The sequence below is a fragment of the Sceloporus undulatus genome, chromosome 2, assembly GCF_019175285.1.
Source record: "Sceloporus undulatus isolate JIND9_A2432 ecotype Alabama chromosome 2, SceUnd_v1.1, whole genome shotgun sequence".
In the NCBI taxonomy this organism is placed as follows: Eukaryota; Metazoa; Chordata; class Lepidosauria; order Squamata; family Phrynosomatidae; genus Sceloporus; species Sceloporus undulatus.
In genome coordinates, this window is record NC_056523.1 from 220,729,888 (window position 1) to 220,753,431 (window position 23,544).

The 23,544-nt window shown below is 40.5% G+C and overlaps 1 protein-coding gene across 3 annotated transcripts in view; it reads left to right on the forward strand.

The window, feature by feature from the left end:
• TNKS (tankyrase) overlaps positions 1 to 23,544 on the forward strand; it is a 119,954-nt gene that overhangs the window by 35,331 nt on the left and 61,079 nt on the right. For 2 of the 3 annotated variants that reach the window (XM_042451944.1, XM_042451941.1), the window contains exons 4-6: positions 3,618 to 3,654; positions 4,312 to 4,387; positions 8,313 to 8,408. In XM_042451944.1, the coding sequence (XP_042307878.1) occupies positions 3,618 to 3,654; positions 4,312 to 4,387; positions 8,313 to 8,408 (209 nt within the window). The remainder of the gene's footprint in view (positions 1 to 3,617; positions 3,655 to 4,311; positions 4,388 to 8,312; positions 8,409 to 23,544) is intronic. The other variant, XM_042451942.1, reaches the window with a different exon arrangement.

Consider the following 23,544-nt stretch of genomic DNA (forward strand, 5'->3'; position numbering starts at 1 on the left):
CAAGGAGAGAAAGGATCAGTGAAAATTGCTTTTTCACCTCTGCTGCTGGCAGAGTATCTTGCGAGTGAAAATCAGAGGAGGGATGGTTCCACTGATAGACTGTTAATTAGAATCCAGGCCTAGGAGGTGAAGCAGGATGTTGTTGATAGTTGTTTCGTCTGTATTCCCAAAGTGAAAAGTTTATAAAAACTTTCCCATGAATCCCTATCATAATGCAGGAAGAGATCATATACACTAGATGCAGAAAGTTATTAGGCTCTCCAGTTGAACACTGTTCAGCAGCCCTGGTGGCGCAGTGGTTAAATGCCTGTACTGCAGCCATTCACTCAAAACCACAAGGTTGCGAGTTAAAGACCAGCAAAAGGGCCCAAGCTCGACTCAGGCTTGCATCCTTCCGAGGAGGGAGCTAAAATGAGTACCCAGACTGTTGGGGGGGGCAAATTAGTTTACTTGCTAATTAGCTTACTTACTGTTCACCGCTATGATCTTTGGAATAGCGGTATATAAATAAAACAAATTATTAATTATTAAGCTACCTGCTTGGCATAAGGAACCTTCATACGCAGAATGGAGCAGAGGACAGACTAGGGGAATTTCATCACAGAATAAGTAAAGAGATAGTACAGGAATATCTTGTTAATCTAAATGAATTTAAGTCTCCAGGACCAGATGAACTCCATCCAAGGGTATTAAAAGAACTGGCAAATGTAATATCGGAGCCATTGGCAATAAGCTTTGAAAACTCCTGGAGAACAGGAGAAGTGCCAGCAGATTGGAGGAGGGCAAATGTTGTCCCCATCTTCAAAAAGGAAAAAAAGAGGATCCCAACAATTATCATCCAGTTAGTCTGACATCAATACAAGGAAAGATTCTAGAGCAGATCATTAAACAGAGAGTCTGTGAACATCTAGATGGCAATTCCATAATCACAAAAACTCAACATGGGTTTCAGAGAAACAAGTCATGCCAGACAAATCTGATCTCTTTCTTTGATAAAATTGCCAGCTTGGTAGATGAAGGGAATGCTGTGGATATAGTATATCTTGATTTCAGTAATGCCCCTGACAAGGTTTCCCATGACATTCTTGCAAATTGTAAAATGTGGGCTGCACAACGTAACAGTTACATGGATTAGTAATTGGTTGACCGGCCAAACACAAAGGGTGCTCAACAATGGCTCCTTTTCATCCTGGAGAGAAGTGGGCTCTGTCCTGGGGGCCAGTGTTATTCAACATCAATGACTTGGATGACAGAATTGGGGGCATACTCATCAGATTTGCAGATGGCACCTAATTAGGAGGAATAGCTAATACTCCAGAGGACAGAATCAAAATTCAAAATGACCTTAATAGATTAGAAAGCTGGGCCAAAGCTAACAAAATGAAATTCAACACATAGAAATGTAAGGTACTGCACTTAGGGCGGAAAAATAAAATGCACAGATATAGGATGGGGGACACCTGGCTGAACAAGACTACATGTGAAAGGGATCTGGGAGTCCAAGTAGATCACAAGTTGAACATGAGTGAACAATGTGATGTGGCAGCTAAAAAGGCCAATGCAATTTTAGACTGCATCAACAAAAGTATAGTGTCTAGATCAAGAGAAGTAATAGTGCCACTCTATTCTGCTTTGGTCAGGCCCCACCTGGAATATTGTATCCAGTTCTGGGCACCACAATTCAAAAAGGACATTGAGAAACTGGAGTGAGTCCAAAGGAGGGCGACTAAAATGGTGAAGGGTCTGGAAACCATGCCCTATGAGGAACAACTTAGGGAGCTGGGGATGTTTAGCCTGGAGAAAAGAAGGTTAAGAGGTGATATGATAGCCCTGTTTAAATATTTGAAGAGATGTCATATTGAGGAGGGAGCAAGCTTGTTTTCTGCTGCTCCAGAGACTAGGACCCGGAGCAATGGATCCAAGCTGCAGGAAAAGGGATTCCACCTCAACATTAGGAGGAACTTCATGACAGTAAGGGCTGTTTGACAGTGGAACAAACTCCCTCGGAGTGTAGTGGAGTCTCCTTCAGTGGCTGGATGGCCATCTATCAGGGATGCTTTGATTGAGATTTCCTACATGGCAGAGGGTTGGACTGGATGGCCCTTGTGGTCTCTTCCAAATCTATGATTCTATGATCCTATGATTCTGCGAATGCAAAATCCTGCAAAATTAAGAGGACACGCTTCAGAGTTCCGGAATTCATGTCAAATATTTCAACTTTGGCTATGATCCAGATTTAGTCATGGTTAGAGAAGAGCTATTGAAATCAGTGGGAAATGTTAGTAACTATCACCAAGACCCATTCATGTCAGTGTTCTAAGTGTGACTGAATTGGGAATTGGTCCTCAATCTACAGATGGCTGCAGTCGTATGGTAAAGGGAAGAGGGATTTGCCTATTTTGCATAGATGGTTTGAGGGACATGTTGTTGTGTGCCTTCAAGTCGTATCTGAGTTATTTCCAAATATATATTTTTATTGGTTTCCAAAAACATTTAAAGCAAATATACATATAAGTCCTCTTTTTGAAGTCATATCTGAGTTATGATGGCCCTGGCCTATGGCAAACCTATCATGAGGTTTCTTGGTAAGATTTGTTCAGTGGAGGTTTGCCATTACCTTCCTCTGAGGTTGAAAGAGTGTCACGTGCCCAAGGTCTCCCCATGAATTTCAATGGCAGAACAGGCTTTCGAACACTGTTGCTGATCTTACATGATTTTGTTCTGTAAATATACAAAGAGAAACAGCAGCATTCACATGGCCTGTAGTAATATTAGTTACACTGTTATTTTAAATCCTTGAGTTTCTGGCTTTTACATCGAGGTATCTGTATTTTAGGGGAAGTTGAATGAAAATTATCTGTTTCATACATGTTTTATCTGGGATTTTGAAGATCAGTAGGTTAGTGGAAATTTTGAAGGCAAAAATTGTTTAGATATCTAGTGGAAGACTTGGCAATAGGGTATAACAGTTTAGGGCGTGAATTTAGAATTATGTCCTAAGACAGAAGAACAGACAGACCTTTTAATGGTGGATTTTAAGTGCATCTGTCAGAATGCTTTTGCCCTTCCCCTACTGTTTTATACTGATGCATTGCTTTCCTTAAGGCTAGAAACGTACTCTGATGAGACAGAGGCTAAGACGCTCTGGTGAAAAATATTTTTGCAGAGACTTTCAACTAGAAATGGCTTCAGTCTGGAGGTTTATATCTTTTCCCCTCAAAATCACTGTTTTAGGGTTGTTAATATTTTAATCCAATGTAGTGAGTGGTGGTATTGAGCAGGAAAGGTGAGGGAGGATGCATTGTATTCAGCTGCCATGCTGTTATCAGAGGGATTGTTTCTGGACATAGGTTTAGCATTCATTGGTTGTCTGAAAAAAGCCACTTCATCTGAGGATTGGACAAGAAGCTGCGTCAATTTGCTGCCCGTCTCCAAGGCACTGGTGATGCTGCCTCCACAAGCTGGCTAACGTCACAGCTCCATCACCCAGCGGGGTGTGGGCTTGCTTGTTCCCCCTCCCCTCCTATTCTCTGTTTAATTCTGTATTTGCTTCCTGCTGCATTTCTTAATCTGTCTTCTGCCAAATGCTAACAGCATGATATTTTGCAATCATTTAGGTGAATACAAGAAGGACGAACTCCTGGAAGCTGCTAGGTGAGTGCTGTTCAGAATACAAATTGGTTGTTTTTAAAGAGCGGTGATAGAGAGCAAGAACAAAAAAAATCGGCTTTTATTATCTGTCATTCTGTCATTATCATTTTATGATACGTAGATGAACAAGGCTTGTTAGCATAGTGTCTTTGGATTTAAGCCAATTGCCAAAAAAGCAAAATAGTGTGTTTATTTGTGATCATGCAATATGGTGGTGGTTGGATTTTTGGCATAATGTATTCCAGATTTCATTGATATTTAGAGAATGATCATTTTAGCAAGAAGTGGTTTAGGATATTTTCTTTTTCTCTCTCTTTTACAGCTTAAAGGCATATTTTACATTTTTTAAAAATTAAAGCTTATAAGAAACCTTGAGCAAAAGATTTGAAGCTATTTATAGTGTCTTATGGAATATAGCAAAAAAGATATGTTTGGAAAATGCCTTTCACTATTTGCAATCTAATCTAAAAGATTATTGTCATGTTTTTACGTTGTAATCTTACTCTTAATGCATAGGTTTCAGGGTGTTATTTTTTGCAGTTTCAAATGCATACTGTTGTTGGTTCTCTAAACATGCCAAATATAAAGCATTAATGTGAAACTATATATCAACTATTTGATGAGGCATTCCTCCCACCCTATTTCTTATTCATAATGCAGGAGTGGCAATGAAGAAAAACTAATGGCTTTGTTGACACCTTTAAATGTGAACTGCCATGCAAGTGATGGGCGAAAAGTAAGTGTGCATATTTAATCTATTTGCGGGTTTGTTTGTTTTTTACAGCTAACCTGTCAATATCCTTAACCCCAGTTTTGTAGAGGTGCTGTAATTTGTGTGTCTTCACCATGAAATTAAATGATATGTCCAATATTGACAGTTTGTGACAGATTGATTGACTCGGTGAAGCATGTACTTGTAGTAATAACATTTGTTTTAAATGCCAGCTGAGTTATGCTTTGGATTGTTTGGTAAAAAAAAATAAACTCCACGTTTTAGTTGATAATGACTGTAAAAGAATAATTCATCTAGTGTACTTTTTTCCTGGTACTGTTTGCTGAAGACGATAGGATGCCGTGCCTCTGCTATTTGACTTCTTAGAGCAAATTTCAGATCTGCATTAGTAGCTACTGATTATTAACTTTTAACATTTTATGCTTTCAGTGTCTGTCTACAGCTTTACGTAACAGGGTTGCTGAATGAAATTGATTGGGTTAGAAGTGAGGGAAGGGGAAGAACATACAAAGGCAGAGTGTTGGCCAGACCTCATGTCATTTCCTCTTAATTTACATAATAAGTATATGACCATTATTATTATTATTATTTTTTGCTTACTTGAAAATATTTTAATTTGGTATCACAAGTCTGGTCTTGTTCATATAGCAGATTAATCTTATCCTTCAGTGACTACTTTTACTGTTTGCCAAAATCTTCATAGCATAATCTGAAACCGGACTGAGTAGCTACTCCTGTGTGTGAGACAGGATTCTCCCCAGTCAACTGGTGAAGAGAAGAGACACAGAATTGGGGGCAAATTGTGGCTCGTATATGACTGGTTGGCTGTCTTGGACAAAAACAGTTTTAAAGAAATCCATTAATTCTAATGCAGTAAGAATCTATTTAAATTTTGGGGACATGATCCTGACAAAGCTAAGCACATTCTTTTCATATATTTCAGTGTTTACAGTTCTGAAAATCACCACTACTTTGGATCTTTTTAGCATTGCTATCTGTATTAATTTGTAGTGTGCTAAAATGATGGGCCCAAGTCCTTAGTTTTAATTAATCAAGGTATACTTACTTTTCAATGGTGACATAAAGAGTATTTTAAATTATTGAGCTCATGGAGATTTAAACTTTAGCAGAGACAATATAAAATATTTTTGTCACTATGCATTTCTGAATCTTCTTAGAATAGACTGCAAAAGCATTTTGTATTTAAAAATTACTGAAATTGTATATAGTGTTCTTTTTGGGGACACTCTTGCTACTGTCTATGTGTATGAGAGAGAGAGAGAAGAGAAGCTTGTTTTGTAAGCATTATTCTTAATATAAAGTACTGAACATAAAATCGTTGCATTTTTGGGTAGCTAAAAACCCATAATTAAATGCCACCAGAGTAATATATCATCAAGTAACCTATTAATTGTTCAGTAATATAACATTTGAATGTTCTGAACTGCAAAATATTTATAAGAGGAAGAAGCTCAAATGTTGCAGCTTTAAAACTGTTGAGATGTAGCAAAATATAAATTGATCTGAAGGATGGATTTCCTTTTAAGGTAGAAGAACAACAAATAATGATGTTTGTATACAGTGGGCCCTCCCCTTATGCGGGGATCCGTTCTGGATCCCTCCACATAAGGGGAGGTCCACCTATGCTGGAGCCCCATTGGAAATAATGGGGCTTATGCCTGTGGTGCATGGTGGTGCAGCAGCACGTGTGCACCATGGATGCGCGCCCCATTAATTCTTCCAGGACGCGCATCAGACTCTTTTGGTGCGGCTTTCAGAGTATGCTGAAAGCCGCGTATGGCACGCCCGCGTAAAACACAGGCACGCTGTAATTATTAGGTTTGATGGCTGCTCACTATTTAAAAGACTGAATCTTGTTAGTCTGAAATATCGGTATGCATAGGGATCTTTTAGCACTTTTGAGACTAACAGTGCGAAAGAAGTTGGAGCATAAGCTTTCATAGACTTGGACTATTTCCTCAGGTGCATGCATCTGAGGAAGTAGACCAAGTCTGTGAAAGCTTGTGCCCTAGCTTCTTTCTCACAGTCTCAAAAGTGCTACAAGATTCCTTTGCATACTGATATTTAGAATTCTGCTCAATATTCAGAGCAAGCCTTTCCAGTAGACAGAGTAAGATGGCCAGCCTTATATGGCAAAGATTGGAATACCATTACAGGTCTACAGATTGCCAGTTATTTTAGTATGTATGCATGCATGTATTTTAGAGTATATGCCCTACTCCACAAAGATTCTCAGAGCAGCTTACAAATTGTTGATTAGACAGTACTCTGCCCTCAGGTTTGCAATTTAAAGAAATCACAAACACACAAGGAAAAGGGGATGACAGTGGGGGAGGGGATTAGGTCCAGCAAGTACTACCTCCTTCTTCTCCAGGGCAAGGCAGTGGCAATTGGGATGGAGGGGAGGGCCTTTCATCAACTTCTGGGCCTAGGTACAATGGAAGTATGCCTGCTTCTGGAGCTAGGCACAATGGAGCTATGCCTACTTCTTATTTTCCCACCAAGGCAGTGGCAGTTGGGATGGAAGGAGGGCCTTTCATTTGCTTCTGGCTCTAGGCATGTGCCTGCCTCTTCTCTTCCTCTGATGTCAGGACTGTGGCAGTTACTATAGGTTTATTCAGATAGTTTGGTGCAAAACTGAATAAGAATAGATTTACATTTTGCACCTTCTCCCCCCAATCATCTGGTACTTTTGGAGGAGCACCATTTGGATTTTCTTCTTTAAACACTTAGGCTGCTGCACACTGCAGAATTAATGCACTTTGACACTGCTTTAACTGTCATGGCTCCATCCTATAGCATCCTGGGATTTATGGCACCAGAGGGCTCTAAGTGAGATATCACAAAACTACAAATCCCAGAATTCCATAGCATTGAGCCATGACAGTCAAACTGCATTAATTTTGCAGTGTAGATGTAGCTTATGTGGTTGGTTCATCTCTATATATTTTGATATTACTTGTGCAAAACTCCAAAAAAAGTTCTGCTCACAGAACTCTACCTGTGTAGTGGCTGTCCTTACTCTTGTTAGGAATAATTTTATTTAACTGGGAACAGGGTTGTACCCACTGCTTTTGATAATTTAATTTTGACTAAGGTGGAGGCCTCCTGGTTTCAGTATTCACTGAAGGATAATATTTAAGGCATAATTAAATATGATTATGTGATGCTACTGGCAAATCTAATGGCCTAGCAGCTAAGAAACTGACTCTGACAATCACAGGGTTGCCGGATCTGCAGTTTGTGGTCTCTTCCAACTCTATGATGTTTATCACACTATACTCTTAAAGTGCTACAATTCCACTTTGATTCCTCTAGCTGCCTCCTGTTGCATTCTGGGATTTGCAGTTTTAAGGAGGAGTATTTAGAATTCTCAGGTATTCTAAATACCCCTCCTTAAAACTGCCAATACCAGAATGCAACAGGAGGCAGCTAGAGGAGTCAAAGTGGAATTGTAGCACTTTAAGAGTATAGTGTGATAAACATCTATGATTCTAAGTACTGCATGATGGAATGAGCTCCCATCACCAGTCCCAGCTTCTGCTAGCCTAGCTGTTTAAAAGCATGTAAAAGTGCAAGTAGATAAATAAGTGCCACTTTGATGGGAAGGTAACAGTGTTCTGTGCAGTCATGCTGGCCACATGACCACATACTCGTCTTTGATAATGCTGGCTCCCTCGGCTTAGGAACAGAGATGAACACCACCCCCTGCAGTCAGATACAACTACACAATCTTATCAGAGGGGAAACCTTTACCCTTTACTGGAAAATTTGTGTACCTTTCCTTATGCTGGTACCATTGAAATTCACTGATAATTGCTACACACAATGGCACACATAAATGTAACTAAAATGATTTTAACACCATCTATTTGGTTTATATAATTGGCATGTATACTATGTGTAGTTACAGAAGACGTCTAGCAACAAGCAGTGGCTTTCTGATGAAGTTTTCTGCCAGAAAGAACAGGAATGCCGCAAAGGTTCCCTGCTTGAGGAAGGGGTAATGCTGATTTTCACTGATTCCTCCTTCACCTTCAGTCAATAACGTCATCTCACATCCTGTTTTAGAAGGTCCTCAAGATATAAAAGGCTAAGAGAGATTCAGTGAAACTTACCTCCCTTGAGTCAACCTCAACTTTACTGACCTTGAGTCAACCTCGACTCATGGTGACCTTATGGGTGAGACATCTTTCACTGCTCTGCTTGGGTCCTGCAGACTCAGACCCGTGACCTCCCTGATCATGTCTAACCATCTGGTATGTGGAGAAGAAGAGGCAGATATATTCTTAGGCCCAAAAGCAGATGAAGGGCCCTCCCTCTATCCCCCTCTCTTTCTACTCCCCCTACGTTTCCCAGCATCATTGTACTTTCTAATGAATCATGCCTTCTCATGATGTGGCCAAAGTATAACAGTCTCAATTTAATCATCATGACTCCCAGGCAGAGTTTAGGCTTCATCCTATTCTAGAACCCATTAGTTTGTTTTCTTGACCATCCATGGAATTTCCTTCACTCTTCTCCGGCACCATATCTCAAATAAGTTGTTTGTGGGTTCTGTTTCACATTGCTCTGGATCCAAGTTAATATATCTCTACACATATCTGCTTTAATACCTAGAGATAATTTGTACATTAAGGCTGAAACAGAAAACCATCTTTTGCTTTACTCCAAAACACAGCAATAACAACAACAATATAGTTAATAAATAGTGGCTGTTATGGATCTCCATCTTTTTAAAAGCTGAGAAGCTCCATGCATAGTATCTTACACAGTCTGTTAGTATATCACCTTGTAATATTTCCTGTTTTCAGCTTTCCTTGTAAAACAATGTTAAGATGAAGTGTGATTTTTACCATGAAGTTATGACCAGATAAAACCTTCAAGGCTTAATGTTGCATGGACCACCAGTACCATCAGTACTGTTGACTTCATAGTTAAAACCCATTTTTTTTACTGAAGTTGTAGTATTTTATGGTTTTTCCTAATTGATGCCTGCTAAAGACCATCTCTGGTTTGGTCTTTGCAAGGAGAAAAATAACTGTGAGATCTCAACAGGCACAATTTCTTTTTATATATGCTTGAAAAGCATATTTCTATGTGTATTACTGTAATGTGTCTTCTATGTTAGTGTCTGGCATTGGTTTTAACTGTAAATAAGGCATTGCACTACACTTGTAGTTGAAATGAAAATTCCAAATATGTTGACAGTAAATCAGTGGCTAGTATACAGGTCAAAGATAAATACACTGCATATTACTATCAGAAATAATAAGTTCAATTTACATGGTAATTCAGTGAATTAAATTAAATAGTGTTAGCCATTTAGCACAACAATAGGGAAGGAAATGATACAGACTCATAGATTTTACATTACCAAACAATTGTTACAGTGCTGCATTAAAATAAATTGCCTGTGCATTACTTCTTCTGTAGGGTTTTTTTTTTTATTTTTTTTGGTATTCAGTGCATTTGCTGTATACAAAATTGAGAGAAGAGAATGCTCTGAACAAGAGATAGTTAGCCGAGTCTCTTTCACACAAGCAAGGCCCTAAAAGATTAGAACCTTGCGGAATATATTTTTTAAAAAAATTGAGATTAAAAACACTAAAAATTGTAGCTTCTATTTAAAGGGTTCTTCAAATTACATTTCTGTGATATTGCTTAGCATGGTAGTTCTGTAATTTGTAAGCAACTCAAAACAAACTCACATTGAAATGTCCAATGTTATTTTGTACTTGCCTTTAGCTTTTGTACACAGGCAGTTGAAAGTTATTTTAGTCCCAGTGCCAGAAGCATAATGCTTGCTGAATAGGCAAACAGTTTTCTCAGAAGATACTGGTTAAGGTTTTTTTTTTAATGTATCTTGAATTTTAGAGAAGACTGAAGCTGGTGTCAACTATGAGCAAAGATGTCAGTTTTTCAGAAAATTTTCCCATGCTCTAAAGAATGTTAACCTGATTTAGCACATTTGGTTTAAATGTTATATTCAAGAGAGCCAGTGTCGTGTAATGGTTTGAGTGTTGGACTAGGACTGTAAGAAACCATACTCCAAATCCTTGTTCAGCCATGAAAACCTACCCGGTGGCCTTGAGCAAGTCCCACTCACTCAGTCTTAGAAGAGGGCAATGGTAAACCCTCTGAACAAATCTTGCCAAGAAAACCCTGTTAGGTTCGCCTTAGAGTCGCCATAAGTGAGAACTGAAAACACACAGAAACAACAATTATATTCTCATATGTGTGTGCGTGTGTGTATGAATAAATTTTTTTTGGACACAAGTATAAAATTACATAAAAGGAAAGACATAGGGCAGAACATAAAACACGTATGTACAAAACACGTACAAGACAAGACATGAAATAGCAGGAATGGTAAACCGTATGGCCACAATCAAGGGAGTAGGCATTTGCTAAAATAAATTGAAGGTTTTGTCATTTTTAAATCTTTCTTTTAGGTTATCTGTATTGGGTAAATTGTCTCCATGGTATTTGTTTTTAGTGGGATGTACACAGAGTCATGCTTTTGTTAAGTCAGTGATATTTTATTTTTGAAACATTGCTTTAGCTCTGAATGCTGTTTTTGAACTTTCCTCAAATTAAAAGCAGTTTGCCATGTAGCACTGAGGGCTGTAGTTTTCATGGGGAAAAAAGGCTAAAACCTCTTGATGCTCATGAAATTAGTTTTATTGTGGTTTGCATTCCAGGTTGTTTCTGAATGGATCAATATGAGTTTTACTCCTTCAGCTTACACGTCTAACACCATGTCTTCAAGCTGGAACTTTACAATATATTTTAAAAAATATTATTCAGTTTGAGGAAATACCTCCCAGGCCACAGTCTCTGTAGCATCTGTCATGAAGAATAACTGGCATCGCCATTTACAAAAAGCAAATTTTGCAATTTTGTATATTAGTGCACTAATGGGATTCTAAGTGCCATTGCTCTGGTAGTTTTTATGACCCCAGAATTTCTTTTTATTATACTTTTTTAAAATGCCATGAACACAATATTGATCAGACTGGTAGGTTCTAATGTGCATCTCTTAAATGTTTAAAATGCTTTATGTTTTAAAATGGTAATCCTGGCTGCTCAATCCACAGCTGTGTAAAAACAGTTTGTACCTGTCAGACACAACAAAGGAATGTCCCATTCTGTCAGACATTCATTCTGAACTGGTGATGGACTCCAGTAATTGATAGCCGTACCAACACTGTGCTGTGGAAATCTGCTAGCCAAATTATAAATGAGGAAATGAAAACATGGGGGGATCGCTCGGGGTGTATAGGAAGGCTCTCAGGCCAGTAAGGGAAAGAGCAGGTGGAAAGATGGACAGAAGATATGGTAGCTAAGTATAGACAGAAGACAGATATGAGTATAGACAGGAGACATTCACCACAGGCGGATGGTGTGTGTGTGTGTGTGGGGGGGGGTTCCCAAAATTTGGTCTTCCAAATGTTTTGGACTTCAGCTCCCAGAATACCTTACTGTTGCCTAGAGCCTCTGGGAGCTGAAGTATCAAACACCTGGAGAACCAAAGTTTGGAAAACACTGATGTAGAGTATAAGCAAGGTGTAGTAGGGCTTGTGAGAGACAATGTGGCCTAGTAGTTTGAGTGTTGGACTATGAATGGAGACCAGGTTCAATTCCTGCTTGCCCATGAAACCCAGTGGGTGACCTTGGGCAAGTCGCATGCTTTTAGCCTCGGGGAGGGCAATTACATCCCTACTGTCAATAAATCTTGCCAAGAAAACCCCATTATAGGGTCACTTTAGCATTGCCATAAGTTGGAAACGAGTTAAAGGCACAGAAAGCGCACGCACACAGTAAGGCTTAAAGGAGGAAATGGGAGCAAAAGCAACAAAGTTCTAGACCTTCTCTCCAGCTACGTGAATCGACAGAAGAAATGAAGGGATTGGGCAAAATTACTCCCCAGTCATGGATCTTAGAGTGAGGGGTAAGAATGAGGAAACTGATCAGAGCAAAGGAATTGGAGATGAGCCTGGACAGTGAGAGAACTGAAGCTGGGTCTTCAAAGCTTTGTGAGGAAAATCCTCTTTAGCCTAAGAGTAAAAATTTCTCTTCTTGGGAAATTTCTTCGGCAGTACATTTTGCTCTGGCGATAGTTGCAGTGATAAAGATCATATTAATTTTGCCAATATTGTCTAAATCGTGAGTGAATGAGAGGATTTTTTTCAGTGGAATAGTAGTTGATTTGGAGGATTGTTTAACCTTCTTCAGGTAGGGTTGGGTTTTTTTTGTTTTGTTGTTGTTGTTTTTTTTGAAAAAATGTTCACTAAAATCTATGTTATTTTCTGACTCCAAAGATAATTTAAATGTACTATAGTGTGTAAAACTGTCCCATGTCCATGGGAGCATTTGTGGGTGCAGAATCAAGAGTATTCCAAAAAATCCAAATACCCAGAGACAGAAAACATATGTTCTCACAAGGGGAAGCATTAGTTTTAGTTAGCTGTCAGCAGTATCTCCGTCTTCCCTCCCACTCCCTACCAAATGTAATCCACTCCACAGGACTTGTGCATCTTAAAAATACCACTAATTTTGTCCGTCTGACTGATTCCATATCAGTGGCTGAAACTCAAGAATATTATTTATAACTCTTCAAAGGACAATATATTGTAGAATGCCTAAATTGTTTGTTTTTTATCTCTCAAAGACTAAAATGTCCCATCTGCTTCTGTACAATCTCATTTGCATAAACTGTATACATCTTTTAGTATTTCTAGGTCTTTTTTGCGGTCCGATTTGCATATAACTTCTGTGGATTTGTATATAACTTCTGTGGAATATTAGTATTTTGGATGCTTGGGCTAAAGCAATCTTACAGCCCATAATCCTCATCTCCAGCTGAAATGAAGGCTGGAGTGGTGTGGTATGGATAGCTGTCTGCTCTTATTTTCTAGACAAAGACACCTCTCCTTTCATCTGCGCGTATTTTTTGTTAATGTATATTAAGACATGAAATGTAGATAGTATTTTTATAAAGCATAAAATATAAATGTGTATTGTCAAATGTATATGTGTGTCACTGAGAGAATAGGCACTGACTAGTTCCAGGCATAAAGCCAGCCTAACTATAAATAATGATAAGCTGGTGGAAAAAACCATGAAGAGTGAATTGGCTTATAATGAACACAAGATAGATGCAGTGTACTGGCTGATGTAATTGATGGAAGACAGCGAAGAACCAAGTGGTTCTGTCATATTGCATCACCCTAAGACCTTTATTGTGATTGGAAGAGATTGATTGTTTTATTTGAAATATTTAAATTTTAATATTAAATAATAATAATAATAATAATAATAATAATAATAATAATAATAAAGATTTATTTATAGTCCACCCAATCATGAAGAATCCGGTCGGGTTACAACAATAAAATACATCAATTACAATAGAGTTAAAAATCAAACCCTACCGCCCCCCCCATACCCAGTACTAAAACAGAATTAAACAATAATAGTATAAAAAAACATTAAAAACATTAAAAGCCTTTTTAAAAAAGCAGAAACGTAGGCGGGGAAGAATAGACAAATATCTCTATATCTCTGAGAAGGGTAACTGTTGGAAAGGCCTGTCGGAAGTTATAAATTAGTTTATATTTATTATATTTATTATAATTTATATTAGCATTTTAATATTAAATTGAAATATTAAAATATAAACAATAGAATGTATTGTTAGATAGACAAGGACCAGTGAATGGCTCTTATCAAATTGGCTTAACAGAGGTTAAGGAAGATAGAAATCAAGTTGAGAAGAGATAGAAGGTAAACAGAATGTGAGTCACCCTTTTCCTTATAAAGACAGTTGTCCATGACAGCTTTTATACTGGTCCTGGCTGATCACTACCCAGACAATGCTGGTGAGATCTGTGCTATGCTAAATAGATATTTCATGTTATAATTTTGGATTTTGTTGTATTTTACATTTGAGTGTAACGGATACTGCTAGACAGGGATATTAACCACTGGCTGCCTGTTAAATCATCCCAGCAGTCTTCAGAGTGGCAGTCTTCCTCTACGCAGAACCATAGAGATGCCTGCTGAGGAGAGATAGAAAGGTTTAGTCCTTATGAAAGTGCTATATTCTGTAATGTCACGAGTGTATGATGCTTTACATGTAATGTAATGTTATGAAAATAATGTTCCTAGACATTGAAAAGTTGTGTTTCTCCCTAAGGAGAGTGTGAATGCTTGTATATCTATAACTGCATATCATGAATAGACTAAAAGATCACCAGAGAGCCTGTTCATTGTCCCACTTCCAGTACTTAGAAATGTTTAAGCACAGCATTGCTATTAACTGCCTGCTTGGACTTTATTGTGATTCAAGAGTTCAATACCCAGACAGCTGGAATTAGATAAAGGGGACCTCCAAACAGATGCTTACCTGCTGACAAATAACCCTCAATCCCTCAGTCTAAAGAGAGAGAAGTGGGGAATCGTACCTGTTTCAACATGCCCAGGCCTTCTCAAAGTAGCAAAGAGCCCTTCCCTCCATATGGAATAGTATGTAAAATAAACAGGATCACAATAAAATCAAATTAGATTAGATTTTTAAAAACCCAGCTAGTTAAAACATAATTAAATTAAAAACAGACATATAAATGCAAAGCAGCAGAGAGAAACTAAGCTCAGCATGCCAAATGTCTTTTTAAATAGAAAGCCTTTTGCCCTCTTGGAGAGAAATTGTCAGTAGGGGAGTTAGACAAGGTTTCCTCAATAGGGAGGATTTCCAAATCTGGTGATAGGCCCTGAGATGTTCTCTCAGTTTCCTTCCAAATGCAATGGTAGGTGTTGATGTTGCAGGAAAAAGAAGCTCTTTGTAGGATTTCAGCACTTATGTCATCTCAAATAGGAGAAAGCAGTCCTCATATAGCTTGAGTTGGAGCTACTGAAGTTGTCTTTAGACATCAGTCACCCTTTGAACTGTGGTTAGAACAGGACCAGTGGTCATTGCAGCTATTTTAACCTGGACATCACAGCCTTCCTATATCAAGACCCAGTTAAAATCATAACTGCAGTATTTTTACTCATTAAATTTCCAAAGGCTGCTCCAAAGAGTGTGTTGCACCAGTAATGCAGTGAGATGTATCCAAGGAATGCATCACTATGGCCAGATGGAACGCCTCTAGAAGTGGCATACTCTTGGCCACGACCTAAACATGGACATCATAATTCTAGGTGAGAATCCAGCAGTATCACCAAACGGTGTCCATCATTTTTCAAAGGAAGTGCAACCCCACTTGACGAGTGATGTTTTCTTTAATTGAATAATTCCTGCCAGTCACTATGTTCCTGTCTTATTAGGTACGTACAGGTAATACAGTGCTTAGGATCACAAGGCTTGTTGGCTGTTGTTCCAGGATAACCTTTACCAGCAATCTCCAAGAGTGAGGGACAGACCTCTATCAACCTTAGGTCGTTGTTAGCAACATATAGGAAGAAGTGATTCTTCAATTATTATGACCACAGAGCGTGGAAAGCTTTATAGGTTAGTCTAGTAATCTTAATTGAACCCAGAAACTAACCAGGAGTCCACTGCCCCATCTGAATCAGATGAAAAGGGGAAGGACAGTTGTGTGTCAGTATCATCTTGAAGGCACTTAGTGCAACTAACTGCATTTTTAGTAAAACCCATCCAGTAGTTTCACTCAGTAGTAGATATTATTAAATAGCATGGGAGATAAGCTGGACAATGGGGTTGGGGCGGTCCTGAAGCATAGCTGCCATAAGGCCAAACAGAGGTTCCTCAGCTTCTTTTGGAAACAGTCAGCCAGGTGAAAGCAGAACCACTGCAAAGCTGTACCAACCATTCTGAATTTGGACAACCCTGGTTATACCTTTCCTTACCTGTAATATTCCCCTATCAATATTTTGTTAACTAACAAGCCCAATCATTGTAGCTTTCGGGACCCTTCTAGCATTTAATGTTATATTTTTAATTAATTTTATTAGCCCTGTATTTATATACTGTCTAAAAGCCATATATTTATTTAGCCAAATTATCTCATGTACAATATATTCAAAGAAAACACATGGGTTCCTAAATTTTTTGGGGGGAAAGGGGGGCTCATGAGGGATGGAAGTTACTTAAAAGTGTTGAGGGTACAATTTCAAACAGTTCCAGCAAGCAGGAAAAATGGGAGGTGTCTAAAGAAACCAGGATGGATGTCTAAAGAACTTTCAGCTAAATGAGACTCAAAAGGGACATGTAAACAAAATGGATAAAAGTGGAAATCACAAAAGAAGAATTCAAACAAATAGCCAGCTTGTGTAAGGAGAAAATCAGAAAAGCGAAAGCACAAAATATGCTCAGGCTATGCCCACAGCAAAAGGAAGAACATGGAAATGGTAGGGCCACTGCCTGGAGAAAATGGCAAAATGCTAACAGGGAACAGAGAAAAGGCAGAACAGCAGCAGCAGCGCAGCAACACCTGGGCCTCGCCAGAGGCAAGGAGGAGAGGAGAGAGACCCTGGGAGGAAGGGCATAAAACCCCTTCCTCTCCACCGCCAAGCTCCAGCAGTGGCAGCGCAGCAACACCTGGGCCTCCCCAGAGGCAAGGATGAAATGCAGATACACGTGAGATGACAGCAGATATACAAGCGATTAAGGATTACCTTATTAAATGCAATGGATTATTTACAACAATGGCTGAAGCTTTAATGAAAATAGAAGCTAATGGGGCAACAAAGTCGTCGGATCAAGAAGTCTTCTCAGTTGGCCCCCACATGAAGGAGAAAGCAAAAAAATCAGATAAGGAACTAATTTACAGAGAGCGAAAGACCAAACAAGAAAGCCCCAGTGCAAAAAAGAAGAGTAATAACATCAAGAAAAGTGGGAGAAGAAAAGTGAGAAGATTTCCTCAGCGTAAGGAAAAGATGAACTTTCAAAAACTATACAACTTGCTAAAAAAGAACACTGAGACAAATACAGCATTGAAGAACCAAGCCAAACCCACTAAATCAAGAGAAACTGCAATGAATTCTGAATCAAAATGCCTGAGGTCCTTGCCAGATAGACAAAGTGTTACTCAAAATCATATACCTAACCCAGAGAATGGAGTAGAACTAACCAACCAAGATCCCTGGGAAACTGCCCTCAGAAAGTGCACTGAGAACAAAGTAGGGGAAATACCCCAGAGGGAAAATTTTCAATTCCCAACTGCCCAAGGTGAAGGTAAGAAGGTTTGGAACCTAACTTTAGCCACAGACAAACTGGTTATTAGCAATTATCCAAAACCAAGGGGTATGCTAGCGCAGAATGAGAGGAAAGATCACCTCTTATCTACCCTATTCTGGGCAGCAGGCATATCTATCAGAATGACAGGTTGTCCATGTTGAGTATTTTATAACTATTCCCAAGCCCGAGCTATTATAACATTCTCAAATGTGGACTTAGTGAACGAAATATATTCGCACAGAAGCAGACTTTTAAATAATGGTTTGATAACCTCTCACTTCTTTAAAAATAAAGCACCACCAATTCCATTAATTAAACCCCCACCAAAATTGGTTGCTTTCACTAAAATTAGTGACAATAAGTCAACCAACCTCATTGACCTGACAGAGCCTGAGATATGCTTAAAACAGATACCAGAAGGAAAACAAATCATGACCGAGTTACCCACCAATACATCGAAACTTGTTACATCCAGTGCACTGTGTACCCCAGAGGAGGAGTCTCTTTTGAAAACCTTTCAAATACTGCCAATAATGGAACAAACTGAGATTATAGAAAGGCTATCCATACTGAAAGATAAATTACTAAGAGTTCAAAGAAATAGCGAAACAGAAAAGGGAAAGTCCCTAGACTGGAAAGTAAATAAGAAAGAGAGTGACAGGAACCCCAATTTGTTTCTCCAAGAGCCAACAACTGGGAGTGAGGGAAACAAAACTAATAGTGGGGGGGGGGAGGTGGGCAAACAGAATTTTTGTGGACGGTATCTTTCAGGAAATGGCTGTATAGTCCATGATGAGTGTGGGAAATTGACAGAGATTGTAAAAATAGATTGACAGCCCAAGAACAAGCCAAAAATCCTTAATAGGATGAAAACATCCAACCTTCATTGGTCTCCCTGGCCCTATACCGATATAAACCCTTCTCATCAGAGGAAAGCTGGGGTGACTTCCCAACTAAGCTGTCTTTCTTGGAACATAGCTGGATGGAGAGCCAAATTAAAAGACAATGAACTTATCAACTTTTTACGGAACTTTGGTATAATCTTCCTCCAAGAAACATGGTCCCTAGTAAACTTAGACTTTAATGGCTATGATATCCTGGATATACCTGCAACATCTTTAAAGACTAAAGGAAGACCTATGGCGGGATTGGCTATCATGGTAGCTACATCTCTCAAGGCTCGGAAAAAATGTTTATTACAATGTGGACAACTGGCTATTGCATGCTTATTTGAGTTCAGCTCCTTACAATTACTACTGATTAATGTATACATCCCCCCACTGACGAACAGGGAGGACATTAAGCAAAAATGGGAGAACCTAGAGAACTATATAGTCAATCTGGAGAGGCAATTCCCTAGAGCACACCTAATTGTATTGGGAGACTTCAATGCCAGAATTGGACCCAATAACAAGGCCCTTCTCTCATCTCGAGACTGGCATTTAGAAGAAATGAGGGAGCACATTCTAAATCAGAATAGACATTCTAAAGATACTAGAATCAATTATGCTGGTATATGCCTTATCCAAATGGCAGGACGCCTGGCTTTAAAAATAATTAACAGAGATCCGCATTTTGAAACACAAGGCGAATATACATATATATCATCAAGAGGCAGCAGTACAATCGATTATCTACTAGTCTCCAATTCCATCTATAAAATCATATCCAAATTTGTGGTAGAAGACAGGCTAGAAAGTGATCATCTCCCCTTCTCTTTTTCTCTTAAGATGGCTATGAATGTCCATTTAAGATCTCAGACTCAACTTGACAGTTCAGTAATAGAAATCAGGCATAAAAGACTGAAATGGACAGATAGAATAAGTTCTAGGATAACAACAGCATTAAATTCAGAACCATGCCTCCAGCTCAGGGACCACATTATCAATGCACAAGATTCCCAGACTGTACTAAGAAACTACTCAGAGCTATTTATAAGGCTAACACCTATCCTAAGAGGCACTGAGGAAAGAAATGGAACTTTTAATAATAACAGGCCTAAAACAGAACTGGAAAAAGAATGTACAGAAACAAAAAAAGCTCTAGTGAGTCTATATCGCAACTACAGGAGGGACAATAACCAAAATATCTAAAATGTATTACACCATAAAAAAACACTATAAATGCCTATTAGTAAGAAATATAGAGTCTAGGCAAAAACAATGGTCAGCATTAGTTGATGCCTCTATACATAAGAACACTAAACAGTTCTGGACTATTGTCACAGGTGGGCTTGGTAACTCTCAGGGAGCACCAAAATGTAATATTCCTACCTGCGTGTGGGAAGATTACTTCTCTCCACTATATAAGGAGAAAGAAGGATATAATACTGGAGAATTAGAAGTTTTAAATTCCACTCTGAACTCACTAGATATGCTAGAATGGCCGTCAGTGACCCAACGTGAAACCGAGCTGCTGATCTCTATGATCAGGTCTGGAAAAGCACCAGGCCCAGACTTAATTATGCCAGAACTTCTCAAGACCAATATCTCGTGGTGGGCACCTTTGCTAGCAACCCTCTTTACTCATATAAACCGGATAGCTCAATTCCCAATTAGTTGGACAAAAGCCATCATAGTACCAATATACAAAAAGGGGGATAAAAATGACCCTGCAAACTATCGCCCCATCAGTCTCTTATCAGTAGTGAGCAAATTGTACGGTCACTATCTTAATAACAAACTGACTGATTGGATAGAGGCAGAAAAGATTATTGGAAATGAACAGGCAGGTTTTAGAAAAGGAAGGACAACGATTGACCATTGTGTAATTCTAAAACATTTATCTGAAAAATATGCAAATGCCCCAAACACTAACTTGCATGTTGCTTTCATGGATCTGAAGACAGCTTTTGATTTCCCAGCAGAGAGGGTCCTGACCTCCTGAATCATGGGTTATGCACCTCCCATTAGCTCCTGTAGGCAGGGACAAAGAAAAGACCAGCCCCCTATATAAGGAAGGGCTAACCTCCCTTGGGCCCCAGTCTTGTTCCTGCCTAAGCTCCTAGCAGGACATACTTCTTTGCCAGCGAATTCGTTTTCCTTCATTGAAGCGGTCAGCATTGTTTTTTATTGGCCTCCCTCCCCCCTCTTCCCTGCCTCTCTTCCCCTCTTGGTGGTGGGCTATGGCAGGGGACCCTAAAACACGGGTGAAGAGCCTCCCCGAGTGCAGGCTCCCCCAGCTCAGGGTCTGCCGGCGCAGCAGCGAGAGCCGGCGACAGAGGGAGAGGTAGAGGGCCAGCCAGAGGAGAGGGTTCCTCTCCATGGCAGTGATCAGGCCCCATCCTTCCGCCCGGGCTTCCCAGGTCCCCAAGGCGTAGAAGAGGCCCCGGCACCAGCTGGTCTCACCAAGGTGAGTGCGGACCGGGAGCTAGGTGACTTTGTCAGGGCCATTTTCGCCCGCGAGGCAGCAAGCTTTTGGGGCTGGGAGACATTTCCCAGGCAAGGCAGGCCTGCCTATGCCCCTACAAGATGTGTCTCTCCAAGCCAGCAAGGTTTTTCCTTCTCCGAAAATGGTTTGAGAGTTTTCTTGGCCTTCCCTTCTCTTCTCTCCTGCCTTTCCCCCCTTCCTTGGTGGTGGCTATGGCAGAGGACCCCGAGAGCATGGGTGAAGGGCCATCCTTAACCCAGGCTTCCCTAGCTCAGGGTCTGCCAGCTCAACAGAGGGAGCTGGCTTCAGAGGGAGACTCATTGGGATGTGTTTGCTGTTGCTCTGCAGCTTCTTCACTATTGCCACTCCTTTTATTCTCTTCGTTTCTCTTGCTGCCTTGGGAGCATGAAGAAGGACTTAATATGGCAAGGGCTCCCAGGATTGGAGAAAGGTCTTGGCTTTGCTAATGACTCTCCCTCTCCTCCAAGCTGCCCCCCTCTCATGGTGGGAGCACAGGAGATTTCTGCAAACAGCATTGCAGCACATGGGAGCCGTGGGAACAGATGGTGAGGGGTTTCCCCTCCATGTCTCTGTTTCTCCACATCACCTCTGCCCAGCCTGTTTAAGGCCAGGGATCAGTGAGGAGACTGGCCAGAAGTCATGGAAACTTCCCTCCTCAGCATCTCTGTCCAGCCAGAGTTCAGAGGACAGGCCAGCCAAAGCCATGGCAAAGGATTTCTCTGCATCACCTCTGCCCAGCCTGTTTAAGGCCAGGAATCAGTGAGGAAACTGGCCGGAAGTTATGGAAGCTTCCCTTCTCAACATCCCTGCTCAGCCCATTGGGGCCAGAGTACAGAAGACAGGCCAGCCAAAGCCGTGGCAAGGGATTTCTCTGCATCACCTCTGCTCAGCCTAAAACAGGGCCAAGGTCAGAGAGGCAAGCCAGCCAGAAGACACAGAAAAAGGTGAGTACCAGGGGCCCTCTCTCTCCAGCCACCAAATAACCGTTGCCAGATCTAATGCCCTCGCTCAGGGCAGGCATTGTCAGGAGGCCTCTGCCATGGCCATTACAGGCACTATGCCTAACATAAGATTTGGGACTCTGCCAGGAGAGATGGGGGCATAAACCCTTGGTCTCCCTCTTCCTTCCCATCTCTGGCCCCAATAGCGCCCAGGACCCCAACAGGTGTGGGGGATCCTTTGCAGACTGGAAAACACACGGTGGTGTTGCCAGGGCTCCTACACTTTTATTTTGAATTCTTATAATGAGATGGTGTGTAATGAGACAGAGGACTCCTCCTCTATGTTTTACAGCCACATGGTTGTTAAGGAAGTTGGACTTGGCCCAGCAGGAGCTGAAGCTTCCAACTGTAAAATGGTCTTTTTTGGCTGCCACAGAGCACCCCACCCAAAAAAAAAAAAAAAAAAAAAAAAGCACGAAGTGGCTTCATGTCCTCCCCAGAGAGACCATGGCCTCTGCCACTCACTTCTATACAGAGGCTGGAGGGCCATCTATCAGTTATGCTTTGATTGAGAGTTCCTGCAGGGCAGAATGGGGGTTGGACTGGATGGCCCTTGGGGTCTCTTCCAACCCAAAGATACTATGAGAGAACACATGGATACCTTTCCTCCTGAGTTCCCTTCACCCCCTATTGTGTTTGACTGCCCCAAACTATGGCACTCTTGAGAGAGCAGCTTGAGTGCTTGGCTTCTCCTTTCCATCAGAGATTATCCTTTCTCAGGATACAGACTTACCTCAGGTAAATGTAGAGCCATGTATCACAGCAGCCCCTCTGCCCTTCCCAGCTACCTATGCAAGTGGGAAGGGAGTTGACCAAGCCAGCTTCTATCTTGCAGCCAGGTTACGATAAAGTCTGCCTGAGATTGAAAGGGCTAAGGTTCTAAACCCCAGCTTGAAGTTTGGGCTGTCTCAAACATAAATAAAACAAAGTGCCCTGTGAGTATCAGGGCTACACTACAGGCCATATGCAGCTATCTACCCATGGTTCCAAATGGTCTTCAGTCACTGCTAACTTAAGAGCAGTTTCCTCAGTGCCTGAAAAAGCTACTGCCCAGGCAGCCTCCCTTGATGGGTCAAATAAAAGAGGGGAGAGCCCCCACACCAACAGGTCGGGGGGCTCAGATTTACAAGAGATACTGATTAACTTTTCTGGTGTTCATTTATTACTGTTAGCCCAGAAAGTTTGAGTGGTGCTGTTTCTGCTCACCCCCCCTCCCCTTTTTTCAGGCCAGAGAAGATGCCTGGAAACTAATTCAATAAGGGAAGGGGCTAGTCATAAGCCAACATGATGATTTTTCTTCCTTCCTCAAGGGCCTCCATCTCTGTCTCCCTTGGGGCCAGAGCCTTTTTGCCTTAGCTGGAACAGCCTAAGACATAAGATGACCATATGGTTCTACCTCCTTTGTTATCAGCCATAACACTTCTCATTGAGAGCATAAGCTTTAACAATACAGATTCATTTAAATGCTAATAAGCAGGGTGACTCAAGCAAGGAGAAGGCCTCTGGTCACTCAACAGACCTCTAATGCTTATATGCATTGAGGA